The 23,216-nt window shown below is 40.0% G+C and overlaps 2 protein-coding genes across 3 annotated transcripts; one reads left to right on the top strand and one right to left on the bottom strand.

The window, feature by feature from the left end:
- Positions 1 to 1,106: 1,106 nt before the first annotated feature.
- Positions 1,107 to 9,005, bottom strand: chchd7 (coiled-coil-helix-coiled-coil-helix domain containing 7). 2 transcript variants are annotated; one of them, XM_034861929.1, is made up of 4 exons: positions 8,639 to 9,005; positions 4,939 to 5,000; positions 3,540 to 3,638; positions 1,107 to 1,721 (listed from the first exon to the last, which is right to left on the bottom strand). In XM_034861929.1, the coding sequence occupies exons 2-4, from the start codon at positions 4,990 to 4,992 to the stop codon at positions 1,617 to 1,619; spliced, it is 258 nt and encodes an 85-aa protein (XP_034717820.1). In that variant the 5' UTR covers positions 4,993 to 5,000; positions 8,639 to 9,005; the 3' UTR covers positions 1,107 to 1,616. The 2 variants fall into 2 exon arrangements, with proteins under 2 accessions (XP_034717820.1, XP_034717822.1); XM_034861931.1 differs by having other exon boundaries at positions 4,939 to 4,998; positions 8,655 to 9,004.
- A 308-nt stretch (positions 9,006 to 9,313) lies between these two features.
- Positions 9,314 to 21,801, top strand: plag1 (pleiomorphic adenoma gene 1). Its single transcript, XM_034861917.1, has 3 exons — positions 9,314 to 9,450; positions 18,337 to 18,693; positions 19,282 to 21,801. The coding sequence occupies exons 2-3, from the start codon at positions 18,446 to 18,448 to the stop codon at positions 20,468 to 20,470; spliced, it is 1,437 nt and encodes a 478-aa protein (XP_034717808.1). The 5' UTR covers positions 9,314 to 9,450; positions 18,337 to 18,445; the 3' UTR covers positions 20,471 to 21,801.
- Positions 21,802 to 23,216: the final 1,415 nt, after the last annotated feature.

Here is a 23,216-nt window from a genome sequence, read left to right as displayed (position 1 = left end):
ACTGAATTAATATTCGTCTATCTGTTTCTGTTGTAAAATGATAGTCTACGGGGTAAATATGAAATTCCAGCCTACCTGTGACCGTTAGCTTACCGCTCGGATCCTTGTGTGTTGTGTTCAAGTCTGTTCGTCCCGAGTGTACAAAGACAGAACTATGACTGTTTTCCAGTCAATGGTACAGTGACTTCTATAGGCGTTTGGGAGCCGGGCTTTCTCTACTGGTGTGAAGAACAACTTACTGTTAGTTTTAGAAAGCGAGGAGCATACTGTTCCATTTTTTTGAATCCTCGTAATCATTGTGTAGCTCGGAGATGTGGCTACGGCAACACAATCTTTAATATTTCCATTTGACCGACTTAAGTAAGTTCAGTTAAAGTAGTCTCTCGCCATATAGCCTACAAAACCATTAGACAGCCAGTAGATGGAGCAATAGTGCAACCTGATGCAATGTGGCGGTCACCTTTTTCTTCTACACCTTTTTTCCAACTCCAATATGGGGCATCGAAAATGATTCCTGGGGGATTTTGTCTTTCTTGCTGTGTCACTTTTTTTCAATCTTTCCAAATAAGCGGTCTTACACACGTACGTACGTACGTGTGTGTGTGTGTGTGTGTGTGTGTGTGTGTGTGTGTGTGTGTGTGTGTGTGTATAAATATATATATATATATATACATATACATATATATATATATACATATATATACACACACACACGATTATATAACTGATTTATTTGTCTCCTGTTTTCTCACTGTGATTCAAGTGGACAAAATGGGCCTGCTGGAGACAGTAACTCCCTTCTTAGCCCAAAAAATGCCAAAAAAATAAAATAATCAACACACTTTTGCTGAAATTTGTTTTGCTGCTGTTGTTAAGTGCCATGGTTGATTTCCTCTGGCGGTCAGGAGAGGGCTGATGGATGAGTTGTTGGAACCAAGGTATTACCCCCCCCCACCACCACCTGTCCTAACTGTAAGAGAGAGAGAGAGAGATGAGCTTCTTCAGCTCATAGACATTAGGTTGCAGAGAGAGAGATGAGAAGATCTTCTCTTTACTAAAGTGATAAGTGATAAGTCAAAAACTTTTTTTGAGTGAATTCAAATAGGTGTTAAATAAATTGTTTATTTAAATTACATCGGTCTTTACAATTATTTACAACATGAAGTACATAAGAAGTGAACAAGCAGGGCGTCTACCGGTCCTTAACAAGTCTTAAAATCTATGTTATAGACATTAGGCCGTAGGTGTTTCTATATTTTTGCTGTGTGACCAGAGAGGCTGCCCTAATGTTATGCGCTGGTGGTGAAGCTTCTCTTTAACTGATTTAGGGCAGCAGTAGTCTGACTCACCGAATGCAGACTGTTGGTAAAAAAGCCTGCCGTTGGCCGCCTATTACAGACATGTCATGTTGTGTCACTTCATGTCCCATCGTTATTAAACTCAATAAATAATACATTTTATATCTTGTCTCCCTGTGACTTCCCTCTCGATCCCTTTCCTTTTAGAAGAGACCCATTCCAGGTGGTCACTCCCAGACGGCCTAGGCCTAAGGACAGGTCAGTTCTTGGCATCAGCAGAATGTCCCTCCCAGTGTCTCTGTGTCCCCCTGCTGACTCTCAGTATGGTTTGCCTCCGATGGTAGCGAGCATCTCCTGCCGCTCTGCCGCGGTGGGCATTTCAGGCCTCACGCCGTCTCTTCTTCTCTGCACCATTATGTTGTGCTGCAAGGAAAAACAAACACAAAATGTTTCATTGGCCTTCATTTAAAATACTTCCCATAACCTGAAAGTTTCTTGACGGCTCCTAGGAAGCTTTTTGCTGGGGATCGATGTGTATAATACACTTACGGTGTTGTCATTTATACATAATTCAGTGTTCTCCCTCAGGTTTGTGGAAGACTTAGGTGCCCCTGTTTGCCAAGGGTTTAGGGGTCCTTCCTTAAAAAAATTGGACGTTTTTTGATAAAAAGAAAATATGTCTAAAATGTTGGAAAAGCTAGAGCAGATAATACACACTGTAAATAAAACTTGTTAAAGAAGTCCAACTACAATCATCAGATGTAAGATAAGAATGTTAGTCAGTTTGGAAACTTTTTTTGCTACATTTGACATTTATTCAGCTTCATGCTGTTTTATGGTTGAGGCGTCGCTCCTATGGCCTTGTGACCCTTTCGGAGTTCTGCGTGTTTGTCCCCCAGAACACTAGGGGGTGTGGTTTCCGGAGGGTCAATCGCGAAACTCTCATTGCACTCATAGCATTCAAAAGGTAATTTGACCGAAAAACAAAATCACAGTCAATCTTAAAAGTGGAATTTCTGTCCCAATTATGCTTTAATGGTACATTCACAAAAACACCCTAGGTTACATTTTGGCGAGAGTTATGCTTTAACCAAGATCTCAAGACGTATGACTGTTGATGGTAATTGTTGACATTGTTTAGATATGCCAAATTGTAATTTTAGAAGTGCTTATTGGTCAGCCTATTTATTTTTATTATTTCAATAGTTAGTTGCTGGCACTTGATATAGCTAGTAACAAAAATGATAAGACGGGATACAGTTAGAAAATATGTTTTATGATAATAAAGAGGCGCCGTTAACTTCATAGGCTGTGTATTTGTGAATTTTACATTATCTGGGTCACATGACACTGAAATACAAATCCTTTTCAATTCATTCAAAACATTTGTTTAAAAAAAGTAACAAATGAAAATAAATATTTTTTTTAAATGTGACTAAAAGAGACAATTATATTGATAATCACAATTATTTCTGAGATAATTCAATGTACAGCAATGCCTGCATGTGCAGGCGCCCTGACCAACCCGTGGGTGTCACTACTGCAGCGCCAAGGACCCCAACCAAGGAGGTCTTTAGCTCCTGCCCACGTGCTGCTGAGCTTGGGCAACCTAGAGATACGGCCTGGGTCTCTGTGAAGATAACCAGCGGCGCAAGATGTATTCAAACCCGTACTCAGTCAAAGTACTGGCACCACACTGTAAAAACACTCTGTTGCAAGTAAAATCTGGCATTGAAAATGGTACTTGAGTAAAAGTATGCAATCATCATCAGGAAACTGTACTTAAAGTTTTAAAAGTAAAAGTACTCAATGCTGAAAAAAAATCCTCCCATTTTAAAAAAGTTTAAAGAATCCAAACAGTTATGTCTTGAGTGGTCTAATCACCTCAGCTGGACTTGTAGGCCCTTATATTGTTGGCTAGTTTACTTTAAAATAAAACATCACATTTTATAAACTACATGTTTTTTTTTGTGCAGAACTCTTAATGTGAAAAGTAACTAAAGCTGTCAGATGAAAAGTACAATATTTCTCTCTGAAATTAGAGTGGAATTAGAAAGTGGCATGAAAAGAAAAGACTGAAGAAGTAAAGTACAAGTACCTCAACATTTGGACTAAAAGTACTGGAGTAAATATACCTTGTTACATTCCACCTCTGAAGATGACTATGCCTTCCCTGCATCCAACTCTCGTGTTTTTTTAAGAAGTCTCTTTTCCTACCCGTTCCTCAGATGAAACACTCACCCAGTATTTCCTACAGCTCTTATATCTTTGGAAATAGGCTGAACACATGCTCTTGTCGTAGTTGTAGGCATCCAAACACTTCTGGGAGGCATCGCTTTCCTGAAAATAAAGAGAAGAAGTTCCAACAACAGAACAGGACAGAACTACGTCTCCATCCACTTGTCAATCGAATCATCTGTTCAAAGTTTCACTAAAAACATTCATGGGAACAAAGCCGGGGAAAGTGTGTTTCCATCCGACGGCTTTAAAGTGAATAACATTCTGTGTGTAATGTTGTCACATGCGTTTTACGGTCACAGAGGTATAAAGAGAAGATATGAGATGTGTTGTGCTCAGGTCAAGTTGGATCCGTTTTCAACAAGTTTCTAGATCCGAAATTTGGGTTTATTTAACTAAATTGTCAAAACAATACTGGGAATGGTTTCCGTACACAAGTAAATGAATGATCCACTGCTTTCGTTGATTCTGGGAGTTTAAATCAATTTGATAGCATTTGAAGAAAAAAAAAGATAAAAGAATGTTGAAGAAAGTGACAGAAAAATGTCAGAAAAAACGTATTCCAATCTTTCCATACACGTATGTTTATGTGTGTGTGTGTGTGTCATTAAAAAAGTGCATAAAAAAATATTCAAAAACTTCGGGAAAAGTAAACAAAAAAACTGGAGAAGTTTCAAAGACATCGGTAAAAAGACAAAAACGGCGAAGAAAGGGACAAAAACATTGTGCAAAGCCACAACAGTGTCAAAAAAGATGAACAAAACGTTGTTGTTTTTTCATTTTGAGCCAGTCAAAGGTTGCATGGTTGGCGGGAAGTCAACACAAGAGTTAAGGTGTTTCAATTCATTTCGGCACTGAATCACACAACATCCCAACTTCCATTTGTAAAGCAAGTTGTAAGTTGTAATAGTGCTCATGTGGCAGCTGACAGCGACACATAAAGCTATAATAAGACGACGAGGACGCTGTAGAAACGTGGCTGTGATGGCTCAGAGAAGTTATGCTTATTTTGCTATTGTAAATGAAATGTTAAAAGTCTTTCCTCGGTCGCCCACATATCTGTCTTTGTTGATACCCGGCGTGGCAGAAGTGACCTCAAAGTTCTTTCTGTGTTTTAACGGCGGGATTGCAACCATAAAATTAACTAAAATTTAACTGAAATAAATTTTTCATTTGGCAAATAACATTTCCGTCAGCGATTATTGCATAAGCCGTGTACCTATTAAGAGCGGAGAAACTTGGTGACGACATTCAATCAAATGTTACAGTTTACAAAAGGCATTTTCCATTGGATGTTACCTAATTTGCATAAAACCGTGCGGCTGGAAACACGGCTGCGTCGCATCCCAGCAGCAGGCAGATGTTGGACACAACGCACGATGTGACGAGTCGGTCAGCTTACCTCGATGCATGGGTTGGCGTCCTGATTCCGAAACTTTCCCGCTTTTTTATCCATTTGGATCTGAGTAAAGATGGACAACACAAACAGGTTCAGGTGTTTCAAAAGGGCCATGGATTACTTATTTTGTGTGTGAGAGTGTGTGTGTGTGTTTAATACAAGTCATGCATCACGTCAGTAATGAATGACTTAAGTGGAATGATACAGATGATTTCTCTACGGCTCAGTTCTTCTGAATATTTTAATAAAATCAGCAGATATTTTTAATGCAGGCATGTTCTAAATGTGTGACCCAACTGTGTTACTGTAATTAAGCATTTGTAATGCGTCAGGCTGAGCGATAGAGAAAATCAAATATCACAATATTTTTGACCAAATACTTAGATATCCATACCGCAACGCTATTGTAGTGTTGACTGTTGGTGCTTTCACAAAATATTTACACATGAGACTTTTGATAAATAATCATCAGTAATGTGGATTTAATGACTAAGTGGGTAAGGCTAAAACACCAGTCTGGGAAGTTCAGGAAACGACAACACTAATTTCATATTACGATGTTCCAATATCCAAAATCTAAGATGATATGTAGTCTCATATCACAATATCAATATATTGCCCAGCTCTATTTAGAAGCTAAAGTGTTATTGAGCATCTAGTCTATATCAATGTGTCTCTTGTTTCTCTCACACGACTAAAACATCCTTTGAACGTACACATATTCCAACAAAACAAGTTCCTTCCAGAGTTTTATTTAGCAGAGGCCCCGTCGCTCCGTCCGGCGCCGAGCCCTGACCAAGACGACCGGGATTGGATTAAAGAAATGCCAATAAACCAGAGCACGTTAGTCTCCTATCCCAGATTACTGTGCAAAAATCTGAATGTGTAAATGAACTAGTAACTAAAGCTGTCAGATGAAGGTAGTGGAGTAAAAATAGAAAGTGGCAAGAAAAGAAAAGACTCTAGCAAAGATGTTCTGAAGACCCGGGATTTCACTATTCAGTTGATTAAGGAAGAGATAATAAGGAGAACTCACACATTTGCTTTTTATATTATAGGATCCGATGGATCAACAATAAAACATTTGTTTTAAGGCATGAACAATTAATCAATTTATCAAATAACCATTCTATTGAAAATGAATGTTTAGCGATATTTTATAACCAAGTAATAGTTTAAGTCATTTTGAAAGGAAAAGTTCAAAAATATTTGCTTGTGTCTTTTCCTCCAAGTTGAAGAGTTTTGCATGCTACGGTTTCATTTCCCAATAATGGGAATATGTTTGAGCTTTGGAGGCCGGCTTGGACTAAACAAGACATTTGAGGAGGTCACCTTGGTCTCTGCGGGTACTGGGATTCTTTTTAGAATTGTGAAATTGCAGCTAAATTATTAATGACTTAAACAGATTGTTGACTGTCACAGGTTTTGATTAGCAGTAGGGCTGGGCAATATATGGATAATATCTCAGTATCAATATATGAGAGTTGCTATTGTAGCTAGCTAGATTTTTCTAGAGAAACTCAATTTTGGATACCGTAATATAATACAATTGTTGCCTTCACTGGTTTTAAAGGCTGCATTACAGTTAAGTAATGTCAGATGGTTCTATTATATCCACATTACTGATGATTATTTATCAAAAAAATCTAATTGTCTAAACATTTTAGTGAAAGCAGCAACAGTACAGCCTACGATATGGGCGCAATATTGACATTGACGTATTTGGTCAAAAATGTTGGGACATTTGAGTTTAATTCCAATTCCAAATTGACCACTTTGATCTCAGAGAATATCAAAGTTCTTTTGTCCGTTTTTACTGAATTTACGTAAATGGAATTCAAGACTTTAATTTTATCACCACACAACCATTATGAAGGTGTCCAGACACTGTGACCACCAGTCACCAGTTTTTTTTAAACATTGATTTCATTCTGAATGTATCTTTTAACTGGCTACACCTGCTGCGCACACACGGCGTAGGATTGTGTGTCCCGGGCGAGATGGAGAGCTTTTGCTTTGGGATTGTTGTTGTTGTTTCTTCAGTTTTTTGAAGCTGTGATAGCTCGTAGGAAGAATCTTGTCATACCACTACTAACTAACTAACTAACTAACTAACTGTTTCAGCACCAGTTTAAATGAGAGCTAGCTGCAAGATGTATATTGTGACCACAGTGTGATTAATGTCGTTCTCGGGTCACTCGCCCACTTTCCCCCCAAAACAATTCTCAGAAAATATGGGTATCAAAAAAAGCGCAAAAAATGTAAAAAATAAACTAATCTAAATTAAAAGGTGACAAAATGATGAGAGAAGCAACAAAAGCAAAGACCAATGAAGTCAAAAACACCAGAAACAAATAATCAAAATATTAAAAAAGTGACAAAAATGACAGATAGAACGATAACAATGTTAAAAAATGACAAAGGTAAAAGAGGAACTAAAATAACAACAAACAAGTGTTTTTTCATGGTTGACAGGAAGACAACACAAGGGTTAAAGCATGATAGCAATCTTGACATCTGAGTGTAAAAACAATCTAATAACTACACGGGAGCATAGGGCGATATGGAGAAAATCAAACATCACCATATTCTTGATCAAATACCTCGATGTTGATATTGCGATGATATGGGCGGGTTGAATATTGGTGCTTTCACAACATATTGTTCTACAGTGAGATTTCCGATACATAATCATCGGTAATGTGGTACACAGCTTTAAGTGAAGTTACAGAGAAAACAATACCTATTTTTTCCGGACTGTGTACCAAAGATAATGTGATGTTAAAACAAGTCTGCAATTCATCAATTGTTCTTCCCTCAAAATGTTTCCACACACTTTTCCTGAGAATATGGAGCAAGGATGTGCTTGTTACTGGCAGTTTAGACAACGTAATTGTGCATCACCGTTTCTCGATATATTTCATCACGATATGATTCAATTGAAAGACGATAAATCGTAAAATGCTGCTGCTCGTTTTTTACTCGTGTGAATACATCTCGATGTGCACAAACCAGCCCCATTCTCTGCACCCTCCATTGGCTCTAGCTACCCTGGAATTTGCTCAGCGGATTGGGTCTGGATGTCCAGGTTACTATTCTACCAGGCCCAAAAACAACATATTATTGGCTGTGTAGCTCATGTATGGAGAGAAAACACATCACAATATTTTCAATCCCCCCCCCCACCCCCACACACACAGAAAATACAGTCTCAAAATCCAATGCTGTAATAGCCTACGTGCCTACTGGAGGTCAGAAGTTGTAGCCTAACTACTACACAAAGTCAATCTGAACGAGCTAAACTTCCAGCTTAGGTTATCAGCCTTTTGCTATCTCTAACCACATTGTGTTTTAGCGGAATAAAAAAGGGAAGTTAATATAGAACGGTTCCACTAGCCTACTATTTATACTATTTCAGTTTGGTGTTAAATGTATGCCGAATTGAAAGATGGCTTCTCCTTTTGTACAAAATAGCCTACCTTTATTTGTATCGAACAGTAGTGTAAATTAAACACATTTTAATAAACACGTGTTTGTCAACTGGCTTTTCAGTAAGATTGGTGCCCTCCACTAGGCTATATGTATGTAGCCTCCCGTTGCTACGTTGTAACACGTTGACCTTCATTGATGTTACCAAACAGGGACACTTTGGAACGGCTTTTCGTTTAGCTGGATACAGCTACATTGTAATAGGCTACCTACCTTATAAAATAGCCTACCAACTTTTATCCAGCGGTAGTCTAATCTCTTGTGGATGCGCCCAATATCTACAGCAGGGAAGACGGTCCAGTTTGTTGTAAATACGCTACCGAACTAACTGCTAATAATAGCTATTAAAAAAGTAGCCTGTGTTGTAATTTTGCCTATATCCCCTTGGAATGCTAGCGAGTGTCCTGCTTCGCTAGCTAGCTAGTGAAAAGCTATACATTAGCATAGGCTACATGTGGCTAACGCTAACTAATAAAGCTACACAAGCCATAAGCTCCCCGTCATGCTCAAGACAACTCTACTCGTTGTTGCAACAGCGCAACAGGAAAATCACCCGCACCGTCACCGACAACTGACAGCCACATCAGCCAACGGGAACCCCTGAAAACTAACCACGTAGAGTGACAATTCAATGAGCCAATAATATTTCTTTGCTGTCAAGTTAGTCTTCCTGTCGTTGTAAATTGTACTTAACCAAATTTAAACGATTGAACGTACATCTAGCAAGTCGAAAAATTAACTTTTACTGAAATGCACTGTAACTGAAATTGAAGAGAGAAGTGGCAGCGCCTTACACACATTAAAAAAAAAAATGCAAGAGCGGGCGGGACTTCAAATGGGCGGGGCTAACACATAGTGCGGTTGCATCGCAGCGCATACACACAATGGCTGCTCGAAAGAGGGGAAAGCAAACAATTTTCAGGCCCGCCGCGTCTAGCAAAAAATATGAGAAAAAAATTATTAAAAATTCAGAAAATAGTTGAAAGTGAAGAAAAACCCGACAGAAAGGATGTTAAAGCGACCGGGGTAAGTTTGATGTAAATTAAGTCCACGGTTACTCAGTTCTTGAATTAAAATATCGGGGTTATTTAAATTATGAGAGAGGGGTGAGCTGGGGAAAAAAAAGTTTGTGTTAATCAGTAGGCTACCCAGTTTGGAACCACAGAGAAAACCAGGGAAGGCACACGTTTTGGATTTTATTTTATTTTTTGTAATGAAATAAAATTATGTCACTGGTGATATTAGTGTCACGGTGCATGTCCGCGAACATTAAAAGACCACGGGAGCCAGTGGAATAGGAAAGTTGAGTAAAGTTAACCATAGCCTTTCTCACTTTGTTTCTTTTTTTAAATGTAATAACAGCGGCAGTGCGATGAGCACCAACAGCAACAGGCGCACTTGGATTCAGCAATAATGTCACTTTTCCTGCCATCTGCAATCACATGTACTTTTTTTTGCCATAGCCTACACACACTTCATCACAAGCGTCAACACTGTCCTTATCGATTCGCATCTCCTTTCCAAAAAGGTAGCCTATAACCCTAAATGCAACCACGCAGAGCCTATGGCATGTTTTTTATATATCATGTTTCACTTTGAGGGCTATGTGTGCTATAACGCATTTGTAACCCTCTGTAAGTAGCCCTATTGATCACGGTGTCATAGCTACTGCTGACAGGTCGGCTATGACCCGCTTACAAGGCTAACACACAAGAAACTGCTTATCAATAAAGTAGCAACAACATTAAAATGAGGCAACAACATTAAAATGAAATAGGCTATGAAATGCCTCCAACCCAGCCTTTCCGCAGACCCACAAGGGATCTTGTGTTGAGTGTGACTGCTGCGGCAGGTTGCACTGTGTGCACATTAGTAGCCTGATTCGTATTTACTAGATCTGGTCCTATAGCTGCAGAGGGGGGGGGGGGGAGCCCATCATGTATTGTAAGGTTATTAAGCCTTTAACACAGGCTGCATGGCGGCTCTGAACGTTGGGACAGTTTGGAGATAAGAAGCATCTTGTAGTCAGTGTAGTAAATCGAGGTTGAAACCGTTTCCATGAGAGGAAGTGCATGTGTTGTCAGTGTTTACACCTGTCCTACCTTAAAGCACACCTCAGGCTTCATCTGATTTGGAATTAGTCTGCGTTTGTTCTGAAACTGCTAGGCATGGTTTTGACTCTGGATTTTTATACAGCGAAGTGGCTTCTGTTTGCTTGTGTTCAGCAGTAGGTGGAAAAAGTATTCCGAGCCAGTATTTTAGTTAAGGTACTGATACATAGGGGCATCGGACTGGGGGGGGGGGAGTGGAATGAGTGCCACGGGCCCTCATGTGAGGAGGGCCCAATAAGATGCTAGAATGAATAGCTGTGGATGCTGAGAGGGGTCCATAGAAAATCTCCTCCTACAGGGTCCAGAATTTTGTGCTACGCCCCTGCTGATACCACACAGTAAAAATACTCTGTTACAAGTACATGTCCTGCATTGAAAATGTTACTTAAACAACAGAAGGCTATGTGAGTAGCCTAAAAAAAATAGGATTGAAAAAGTATAATATTGAAAGTAAAAGTACTCAAAGCAGAAAACCCCTCACATGTTAGAAACTGGACACAATCCAAACATGGTTAATAACAAAACATCAGATCTTATAAACTACGTGTGTTTTGTGTGAAAAAAACAATGATGTGCAAAGTAACTAGCAGATGAATGTAGTGGAGTAAAAAGTACAATACAATCTCATCTACCTCACATAGTTTTTAATCTTACAATTACAAAGAGTATTATTAATAGAATACCAATGCACCAAACTGCCTTACACTACATTTATATCTTAAATCTCAGACATTACTGAAATTGCCTGATCTCTATAATTGTTCTTGTATACTTCTTATACATTTGTAAATTCTATTCTATTGTTATACTGTATACCTAACAGTATTTTCTACATTTCTTACTGTCCTTTCTGTTTTTATTCTTCATAAGAGAGTAATGTAAGAGCAAAGATTAACCTGAGTGTTGTTTACACAAACCTGGCCAATAAAGCTGATTTGGATTCTCTCTGAAATGTAAAGAAGTTGAAAGTGGCCCAAAAAGAAAAGAATCAAGTAAAATAAAAATACCTCAAAATATATACATTATTATAATAAACATACATCATTATTATGAGTACAGTACTGGAGTAAATGGACTTAGTTACATTCCACCACTGTGTTTGTATTAATCAATAGACCAGGGGTGGCAGTAGTTCAGTCTGCAGGGAGTTGGGTTGGGAACCAGAGGGTTGATGGTTCAAGTCCCCGTGTGGACTAAAGTACGGAGTATGGAAAGATGGCACCTCACTCCCTGGGCACTGCCGGGTGTCCTTGGGCAAGTCACGGTACCCCCCCAACCAGCTGGCAGCCTACTCCCTCTGACGGTTGTACGTGTGTGTATTTCAGGTAGTGATTACTGAAAATCAGAGTGTAATTTGAAGCAAAAAGTATAAATTATAAGTGAAAACAATACAGCCCTCATAATGCTATTGTAGGCTGAAGAAAAAGGCCGAGAGTTGCACCGTTCTTTTTTTTTTTTTTTTATCCCAATGGTTGCTGTTTGCTTCACATGAGATAAGAAACACTGTTTTTATTTGAGGCTAAAATGTAGCCTAATTGTTACATATTTCATGTTTGAAAAGATAAGGGGGAGGGTCTGTAGAAATGAAACATTTATATCTTAAAGGCTTGATGATTATGCTGACTTACTTCAGATTTATACATTCTTAACAAAACATTTGTATGGAAAATGAACTGGTTCTGTATGAGCATCCTGATATGATAATATATAATAATATAATCCGGCTGCTGTGAACTTGTGTTTCGAGCCGGGAAAAGAAAATCATTCGTTGATTTGTTTTCATCCAGTATAGCACTTTAGTCTTGGTATGATTATTAACTTTAACGTTGTAACTCTCAGTAAAGTACACATTTACTTTAAATGTCAACAACATCATTTCTATTTCTGATGATAATTAGTAGAGTTAAGACAAGCAGCTAATGGAAGTGAGTATTATTATTGTTAGTATTATCATTCTTGATGTCACTCAACATGATTTAAAAAACTAGATGCAGTGACTTATTGTCAGTACAAAATATGGATCATAGAATGCAAATACATGTGTTATAATAACATTTCCTTTGAAATAATTTCAAGCGCCGGTGCGTCCTCATTATTGAAAAATACTTGGCTGTTGTCAATGTAGTTAAATGCACTTATTGAGCTCATTTCTGTCATAAATCCATGAATCACATCAGAGTGCTCATCTTAAATGTTGAAGGCCTGTAACACAGGGGTCCTTGGTGTTTCTCGGCTGAAAGACAGACGGATCAGGGACTCCTTTACTATATATAACGTATAAAATTCAGCTGCATGTTTAACTGGGCCTACAATAACATGTAGCGCGACCTAGAGGTTTTAGATTTAACTTTTTATGGCGCATGCAATACCAAGTTATTCAAATGATAGACACATTCCAGCTTGTTCTCCTGAACCAAGTGTTTCAAAAGCTATGAAAAGATAAGTGTTGCATATTCATATTTTAATGTTAGGGGACGATTGATACTGGCTTTTCAAGCCGGTAACAATCCAGATTAATAGTAGATATTGAAACCGATAACAGATATCTGGAAAAATCTAAATTAAAAAACATCTCCTCACTATCTGCCAGCTGCCTGTCCCCTGAACACACTGTAAAAAAAAAAAAAAAAAAGCGGTCTCTGATGGCAGCCCAGGGTCTACAAATGGCAACAAAAACAGAAGTTTTCAGGAAGTGACATCACCCAACATCGCTTAGAGCACCTTTAACCTGTTAAAATCCAGCTCTTTTGCTTGATTTTCGCTTATAACAGAATATTGGCTTTAACTGGCTATAACTGCAAGGCCAAAATGCATGTATGAGGCTTCATGAGTAACCTAAATTCTCCTACCTTATGGACCTGTGCTTGATTAGCATTAGATTCAAACACAACATACACTACAGCAGTTCCAACATGGTTCCAAATAATTATTTAGGTCCTGTATAAAAAAAAACTTTTATAAAATGGACTAAAACATACTTTGTGCCACACTATGCAGAACCCAACACATGCCTTCCACACCTGGTCAACAAGACCTCTGTACAATTTCAGAACTCTAGTCTTAACCTAATGGGAGCTATAGGGAGTTTTCAGTATTTGGTATTAGATGTGTCACTGCTGTGCCAAAACCTCTCCAAAACCTCTCCAAGTGTCCTGTACAAATAAAGGCCTAACATGCCAAAAAAGTCATCTATAAATGAGAACCTTTCACCATAATCCCCAGTAACAGATAGTCAGATGTTGTGTGTGTGTGTGTGTGTGTGTGTGTGTGTGTGTGTGTGTGTGTGGGGGGGGGGGGGCATTAAGTCAGACTGAGTCAAACCAAAGCCAAGGGACAGACACAGAGCTGTGGCCGAGCCAAAGTAGAACACTTTTACATCCATTAACTTTATAGGTTATCAGGCAAATACAACTCCAGAGACAGATAATCTGCAAACTTCCAAAAAACAGCCCGATATTCGGCCAGTTCCCATAATCTGTCAATCCCTAAAATATACATCATGTTCTAATGTTAACATGTTAAAACATGGAACATGGAATCCTGAATCTTAACTGTGGATGACTTCCTTTTCCTTACCTTTCCTATAGGCCAGAAGGCCTATCATCAATGTTGTTGTTTTTGTAACTATCAAACAATAATTTGGTGGCCCCCCCTTGCAGCAACTCTGAGGACCCCCCTAGGGGTCCCGGACCCCTGGTGAAGGTCCTGTTGTTTAATTGCAGTATTACATACATTTTAGCTCTTTCCATACTCCCAATGAGGCAACTTTTCAAGGTACTTGTACTTTACTTGAGTTTTTTCTCTTCATGCCACTTTCTACTTCTACTCCGCTACATTTCAGAGAAAAATATTGTACTTTTTCCTCCTCTCCATTCATCTGACAGCCATAGTTACTTTAGACATTAAGATTCCTGCACACAGAACACATGTAGTTTATAAAATCTGATGTCTTATTCTAAATGAAACTAGCCAGGTACCTAACGGGATACAAGTCCAGCTGAGACTATTTAACCATTAAATAAAAGTTTGGATCCTTTACACTTTCTACAATGGGGGGATATTTCTGAGTACTTTTTTGGAGTACTAACATTTATTTAGGGGGAGGGGAGCTGACAACAGATCTCAGTATGGGACTAGTGTGTGGCAGAATACCTGGAGGGGGGGCCATCCTATGGCTTGGGAAACTTGACCCACTGTTTGATGTGATTCGATTAGCGGTGGGCTGGGCCATAGCAATTAAAGTTGTGCATGATAAAAATATCTTTATTATTTTAAACGTCTACACCATAATGCTACCAAAATCCAAATGAATAGGCTAGCCTTTATCAACTCATTCATTAAAGAGAGTGAAAGCATTTGCATTTTTGTGATGGGTGGTATGAATGCTGATATGTCAGATGTGAACTCTCTATTTGCCAAACACCTTAATCAACTCTGTCTAAACACTAAGTTAGCTCTCTCAAGTAAAATCTTGTTACCAGTAAACAGGTAAACATACAGTGAAGCATGGCATCCAACATCTGGGCTAGACCACTGTATTAGCACAGCTGATGCTCATGATTGCTTGGAAGCTGAGATTATGTATGGTCTAGCCACAGCAGATCACATACCTGTTTCCATGGTAATACATCTTGACAGTCTACCTAAGCTGACTAGCTAAGATAAGGATGATAATAATAATGAGCAAAATAGAAGAGTGGACTGGGCAAAGCTCACAGAATGTGATTTATGGAAGTACAACACACTGAGTGATAATAGTCTAATATTGATATACCCCTTGAAGCTATTTTGTCTGGCAACTCAAACTGTAAGAGTCCAAAACATTACAGTAATATAGTTATTATGAATGACAGAAAATTGAACTGTTTAATTAATGCCAGCAAATTATTCATCCAAGAGAAAAGAAAGCATAAGATTAGACCAGGATGGAACGGATAGGGTCTGAACTTCATGTGGAGGCTAAGGCAGCTTTTCGGAGCTGGGTATTACCTGGAGAGGCTAGGTATGGCTCAGAGTTTGACCATAAGCAAGAGCAAACGCCTGGTTGTAAGATGCTGTACACTTGATTAAACGTAATGGGCAGATGATGAGGGCAAATTCTATGGGCAGAAAGTTTCAGCAGAATGATTTTTATGAATTCTAAAAAGAAGTGAAGGTTATCAATAACAGTAAAAAGATGCCTTTGCCATCCAACACTGATGGGATCTCTGGGGATGACGGTGTTGCTGAGCTGTGAGGAAACTTGTTAGAGAGATATTTAACTGTGTTGAGAGTGCTGACTATCAGGTTGGTGATGTCACTACTGATGACAGTGTGCTCAATAGACCTGATGAAGTGTGTCATGCTATTGAGAAATTGGCAATGAACAAAGTGTGTGGTATTAACCAAATAACAGCTGAACACCTGAAGTATACAAGCCATAGAATCTGAGTGTTACTTTCTATATGTTTCTCTGGTTTATTGATGCATGGCATATTACCTGGCTCTATGTTACGGGTACTATTTATGCCAGTTATTAAGGACAAAACCGGTAAGGTATCAAGCATAGAAAACTACAGGCCAATCGCTCTAGCGGGTACACTCTTTAAAGTGTTAGAACAAACTCTATTTGATATACTACAAGAATAATTAACAACCACAGTTTGTGTGTATGCATTCATGTATGTATTTATGTCTGTATGTATGTATGTATGTATGTATGTATGTATGTAAGTATGTACATGTACATGTACTTACAGTTCGTATGATTAGGTTTGTATGTATGTATGTATTCATTAATATGTTTGTATGTATGTATGTATGTATATGTTTGTATGTATATGTATGTATGTATATGTATGTATGTATGTATGTTTGTATGTATGTACTGTATGTACATATGTTTGGATGTATGTACATGTATGTATGTATGTATGTATGTATGTATATATGTATGTATGTATGTACAGGAAGGATGTTTTGTAGGTTCCCCTTATGCCATATGTGGTAGTCAGTATGGCTGTATGTATTTTTGTTTGAGTGTGTTTGTGTCTACCCCTCTTGTAATATATCACATGTACTTTTTTAACTGTATCTTGAGTCTGTAAAGTGAAGTTATACATATTGAGTATTTTGTACATTTGACAAACAAAAACAGTCCAATGGACATAAAACAGAAAGGGGACCAAGGATTAAATGTAGTAGCTTTAGTACCCTTAATCATGAATCTGTACATCCATGGGTGTATAATTACCCAAGATACGTACAGCAGTTGTTTATCTCAACACCGTATCGTACAGATCTTGTTTGGACAAAACAGACTAAAAGAAGAAAAACGCTCAGTCCAGCTAGTTATTACTCCAACCATCCACTTTGATTACTCTTACTTATACTATACTATACTATACTATACTGTAAGTACATCTTTCTGTGTCTAGAAATTACATTTTTTTGATGAAACTCACATACTTTTACTGAAGTAACATTTTTGGTGTAGGACTTTAACTTGTAAAAGGTACTTTTATAGGGCTCTGTTAGCACTTTTAATGAAGTAAAGGATCTGAATACTTCTTCCATCGCTGGGCAGATGTGATTTATGTATCTGCTTTTGTTTCTTTCCTGCATATATAATATATCTTCTGTGTTTATTCAGCACAGTGTTATCAATTTGTGTTTATTGAAGTAAATGTGTCTGTTTAGAACTCATTGGTTGGCTTAAATCAAGAGCTAAAATCCATCTGTTTGAAATAGCTGCATGATCAAAAGTAATTATTTGTATGCATCTCTCTGCATGTGGAATCCCAGATATGGGTAAACAGGGGGTCTAGACTGATACTAAAACAAAGCTCATTGGGTCAGGTAGTTCAGTCTGTAGTGCAAGCTGGTTAAGTTGCATTGGCACACCCCGGGAACAACGGTATGTGGGTAGCCACGAGTGACCATGTCCTCTATAAACAAAGGCTACGTGTTATAAAAATCTTTATCTTAATTCAAAATAAAGCCTTGACTGATGTCTTATTTTGCCATTATGAGGTACCTCCCCCCGCCCTCAGCTGCAAAGAACTTCATCAGACATAAGCTACTTTTTCTCTTCTCTCTATTTTGCAGCAGGAACAGCTGAATGGATGGATAGACAGATAGACAGACAGACAGACAGGCAGGCAGACAGAGACAGACAGACAGACAGACAGACAGACACAGACAGGCAGACAGATAGACAGACAGACAGACAGACAGACAGACAGACAGACAGGCAGGCAGGCAGGCAGGCAGAGAGGCAGACGGACAGACAGACAGACAGAAAGACGGCTGCTGCGTTACTCAAATATCCCTTCAGGTATCATTTGAGCTCATACTAAGACTAAGACTGTCTTTCTGATGACATTTCTTGTAATTAACCCTCTGAGGACAAAACACGCACCAGAACGTCCAAACGATGATTGACAAATGTTCTGCTCAAAAAGCAATGTTACAAAATTTCATTTTAGACTTTTTAATTACTATTAATATACTACAAAGAGCCATCTTCAATGTTTCAGCTTTAGCGACAAATTATCTTTTAACATATTGCTCTAGAAAATAATGTGGGCGTCACTACACAGAAAGCAGAGTTTGTTCTTAACATTTTAATATGAAGCACGTAGATCACATGGTCACTCTGAGCTCAGGTTCAGATTAAGTTGAACTGGATGTGTGAGATGGGCCTCAGATCAGTCAATTTCTGACTTAGGTTTTAGTCTCTTTACTACTGCCAGCAACTCAGTCAGCAACCTGAAACAGATCCGTTCACATGATCTTTTCTCTCTCTTTCTCTCTTTCTCAGGCCCCTGAGTCCAGGCGGTGTTGAGCACATAAAACTGGATAGAACAATTGCATCAGTACTAGTTGGGCACTGCGCCCCTGTCCATGTAGCTGCTCAGCCCTAGAGTGCCATGGCCACGGGAACCCAGGGCCACCGCGACCACCTCCTGGAGAGAACCAAGCTCGCGCCGCCCGCGGGGAGGCGCAGGAGAGCAGAGGGGAGGCCCAAGAAGAATTTCTCTTGCCAGGAGTGTCAGAAGGCTTTCAACAGTCTGGAGAAGTTGAAGGTGCACTCGTACTCTCACACAGGAGAAAGACCGTACCGCTGCTCACACCCCGACTGCACCAAGGCTTTCGTCTCCAAATACAAGCTGCTACGGTACAGACACACAGCGGTGCACAGCAGGCTGCAGCATGTTGCTTTTCTCTTTACACTGATAGATAGATAGATAGATAGATAGATAGATAGATAGATAGATAGATAGATAGATAGATAGATAGATAGATAGATAGATAGCTGTTATTGTCATTCAACTGCACGTATGTACACATATTGTCAGGATGCACATATCAACGCACATATTTCATTTTACTGGCTCATAATTATAGCTTCAACTAAAACAAAAGTGTACAAATATTAAATTAAAACATCCAATTGCCTTAGAGTGTTAGTTTAACATTAAAATATGACGCTTGAAAAAAAGGAGTTTGACAGCAGCATAAATATTACTATTGAGTGGACTCACAGATCTAAGTGGGTTATTTGCTCATCTGTTAAATGTCCGGTGTTATCGGGGGCACAGTGACGTAACATAGTGCTCAGTGGTAATCAGAATGATGTGTTGATGCATACTAGTTTACCTTTTCTCTCCAGGTTTTGTTCGTATGTGTGATGTAACTCCTGCCTACTATTTAAAACGTGATTGCAACCATTGTGAGTGCTTATAGAATGTGTCTGTGTTCCAAGGCATATGGCGACTCACTCGCCAGAAAAAAACCACAAGTGTTCATACTGTGAGAAAATGTTCCACCGCAAGGATCACTTAAAGAATCACCTACACACTCACGACCCCTACAAGGAGGCATTCGCTTGCCAGGAGTGCGGCAAGAGCTACAACACCAAGCTGGGCTTTAAGCGCCACCTCGCCCTCCACGCCGCCAACAGCGGAGACCTCACCTGCCAAGTGTGCCTGCAGCCATTCCCCAGCACCGGGGTCCTTCTGGAGCACCTCAAAACACACGCTGGAAAGTCCTCCGGCGGGACCAAAGAGAAGAAGCACTGTTGCGAATATTGCGAGCGGCGATTTTACACCCGTAAAGATGTGCGGCGCCACATGGTGGTGCACACTGGACGCAAGGACTTCCTCTGTCAGTACTGTGCCCAGCGCTTTGGCAGGAAGGACCACCTGACACGTCACGTGAAGAAGAGCCACGCTCGGGAGCTGCTAAGGGTCAAAACTGAGCCAGCGGATTCGCTGGAGCCTGTTGTCTATGATATGGCGTCTGGGGGCATCAAGGACGAGCTTCCGGGAATGCTGACAACGAGGCCACACCAGCTTAACCTGTTCACAGGCCCTGTCCTGGACACAGAGCCTTTCCCCACCCCCACACACCCGTTTTCTTTTAAGTACCCACTGGGCTCCAACTTTACCTCATACAGCGTCTCACAGGAGCGGGAGCAGAATCTAAGGGGAGAACTGGAGACCTACCTGATGGAGCTGCAGAGCAGCATGCCCTCCTCGTCCTCTGCAGCCCAGGAACCGCAACTCTCCTCCTCCAAACTGGAGCTGGAGCCTCAAGGGGGCGTGCTGGAGGAAGTGAGCGAGGGCGTGTCCCTGTCCAAAATGGCCACCCCGGCGGCAGTAGCCGCCGCAGGCGACTCTCTGGCCTCATCTGCCTCCCTGATGGACTTCTCGCAGCTTTTCAACTTCCTGCCACTCAACGGACCCCCGTACAACCAGGCAGGGGGAAGCAGCGGGGGGCAGGGCGTCGCCTATCCACCCAACGAAGAGCCGGCGCCCCTGGTCCAGCTTCCCGCCCAGCCTCCCGAAGGCCCAGAGGCTGCAGAGAGTCCGCTTCAAAGGCTGCCCTCCTCCTTCATATCCAACCTAAGCACACCCACTACACTGCCCCGCTTCCACCAAGCCTTTCAGTGATCTAGTATGTGCTTGGCCTGGCACACACACACACACACACACACACACTCAGTCCAACACAAATACTGACACACATGTTTAGCTACACAACCACCTCCTCAGACAATGAAACAAGATGCTACACGTGTTTGAAGATATTAGCACTTCTGTCCATTTCACATGACATGAGCAGACATAAACACATGGCGATCAGCACTGAAAGAAAGATCACACACACACACACATACACACACACACACTTTTTATTGACGAGTTGGAAAAAAAATTCCCCTCTCTTCCCTAATGACGTGTTCACATAATAGCAGAAAACTGATCCTCTTGTGTTGTGTGGATGTGCAAAGACAATATCCAAGTTCTTGCTATTTGCAAGTTTTAAAATCTAACATCCTCTCTTGTGATGATCAAGAGAAGTAACTATTTCTAAGACCTACTGGTTACAATATACATAAACATCTTTAATCGTAGCACAAGTATGGAGAATTCAGCCATGTGCCGTGCTCACAAAGCTCAACACGCCACAAACACTATGATGGAGCAAAAACTGCTCTAATGTGAACAGGGCTTCGCTGTGTTCGTTTAAACATGATTACGTCTTTTGGGAGTTGGAGAATGTTCACATAGATGGATGCTTATAGTCATTTGATTGCAGTGACATTTTATTTTCTTCACTTAACCCCCCATGCTTTAGAATTGATTGGCCTTAGCAAGCAGATTTTGGGATGTATGTTATTATTTGGACAGCACTTTGAACTTTCGGATTTCATCTGTCACCACAGTTGACCGTTATTTTACGTCTTTCTTTTTTGTTGTAGGGACCAAACTGTAGTTTTGGGATGTTTTTTGCCCATTTACATCTATTTAATAAATCAAATACCATCAATGACAGCAGACCATTTTCCAAAGCAGACCAAATGTTGGGAGATTTGTTTTTGCAATGTTCCAGGCAGCTTTTGTGTTTCATTCATTTCTAATCAGTATGGAGTAGACTATTCACAGGAGTCAGCTAATCTGTTACAGTGATCTTATCTGCTTGTATTTTTGTTAGTACCATCACAGTAATGTAGGTGCTTGCATTATGCAATTACTTACACGGTCACCTTGTCAGCAGCAACAGACTGATTTCAAATCTCTCCAATAAGTCGTGAAATGATAGGAAAACAATGGCTTCCTGGAATTTTGGAAAACTCAATCCAAACATCTCAAAGTCAAAAAGTCAAAATATGCAAAACATCTATCTGGTCCTTTTGATCAATCCCTAACGTAGAAGTTCATTCAAACGGTTATAGACAAGTGTAGAAACTACTGAGCAACAGTATTACAGGTTCCCTTTTCATTTTTATGTTGATTCTCCAACAGTGGGGACATTTTTATGAAAGCAAACGTGATATGTTTTTGGAGTTAGTTTTCCCCTGAAACATACTGACACATCTCATCATTCATCCCGTTCTCACTCCCAACTTTTAAAATACTGACACTTGGGCAGTGTCTCTCAATGTCAGAAACAATGGGAAAAAGCACCCTTCAGCATCAGTATGGGACGCACCGTATAAAGAGAGACAACGGTAGAGAGTAGTATGGAGACCAGGGTTCATGTCCTGATGTCAATGAAATGTATATTTTACAACCCACCCATCATCTTTTCCCAAACCTCACTGTCCTGTTATTGTGCCCCATGTCACTTAAACATACGTCCCGACCCAGAGCGTCCAAAAGTGACACCAAGAGTCACGACCAAGCGCGTCAAAATATGACGCTGAAGAAGACGTTTAGCGTTCATAACAACGCCAGAGACACCTGACCGAGCGTCCGTGTGTTATGTGATGGGAGTGAGCATGTGAATGTGTTGCATCATTTCAATATGGAGATTATATAGCACAGCCCCCCCCCCCCCCCCCCCCCCCCGCCCCTCAAACACCCTGTCTACCATACACACACACACACACACACACAAACAAGAAATCAGGCTCTGAATCCTGACACCCAACACACGTAGACATTTACTGTTGAGGAGCCTTACCCAGTTAGTAAGTAAGGATCTGTAAGGATCCCTGTCAGCCCCCCAAGTCCAGTTATCTTTACTGCAGGCTCAATGTGTCACTGCAGGTGGTTTTGAACATGGCTACTGAGCTGTTGGTTGTGTCATTGTGCCTTAAGTTAATATAAACAGGTATTTTATCAAACGTCACACTCCTATCTAACTTCTAAGAAGTGTAGTTAGATGACCTTGTTTGCGATTGTTGGACTGAAACAGAAATGTTAGTATTGACCGGATGCGAAGATGCAGAAAGCTGATTTTACATCTGCAAGTCATTAAGTGTTTCTGTGTGCTACCTAGTACCATTGTATTGTATTGATCGTAAAGGCTCATTGCAAGGGTGGTACGCAAAAATGAACCATATGGAAATATAGAGTCTATATACTCTATATGTAAAGTTCTGTTTGATCACCAGCACAACAACTCCACCGATTAAGTGGCCAAGCATGAAAGAGACAACTTTAACTTTGTTTCCACAAAAAAATGAAACTATTAAAATAAATAGATATTATAGTCCATATTCAAAAGTCTGGACTCACTTCACATTTCAGCTACATGTGAAGTCATCCGTACAGTGTGCATCTGTTCACTAGCACATCGCCCATACAGTATTAGAATACATATCAAGATACGTAAGTACACTACAAAGATTTCTTGTGTTTTCTATGAAGTTATTTAGATCTCGAGAGTAACACAGATTTGGTAACCACA

Source organism: Etheostoma cragini, chromosome 22, assembly GCF_013103735.1.
Source record: "Etheostoma cragini isolate CJK2018 chromosome 22, CSU_Ecrag_1.0, whole genome shotgun sequence".
Classification (NCBI taxonomy): Eukaryota; Metazoa; Chordata; class Actinopteri; order Perciformes; family Percidae; genus Etheostoma; species Etheostoma cragini.
This window is presented reverse-complemented; position numbering and strand designations above follow the sequence as displayed.

Bases quoted from the DNA above. Each gene is read 5' to 3' on its own strand.
- chchd7 (XM_034861929.1), bottom strand. From the start codon at position 4,992: ATGGATAAAAAAGCGGGAAAGTTTCGGAATCAGGACGCCAACCCATGC. The intron at 3,639-4,938 runs GTAAGCTGACCG...CTTTATTTTCAG, and splicing joins ACGCCAACCCATGCATCGAG to GAAAGCGATGCCTCCCAGAA. The intron at 1,722-3,539 runs GTGAGTGTTTCA...TTTTCCTTGCAG, and splicing joins AGAGCTGTAGGAAATACTGG to CACAACATAATGGTGCAGAG.
- plag1 (XM_034861917.1), top strand. From the start codon at position 18,446: ATGGCCACGGGAACCCAGGGCCACCGCGACCACCTCCTGGAGAGAACC. The intron at 18,694-19,281 runs GTACAGACACAC...CTGTGTTCCAAG, and splicing joins TCCAAATACAAGCTGCTACG to GCATATGGCGACTCACTCGC.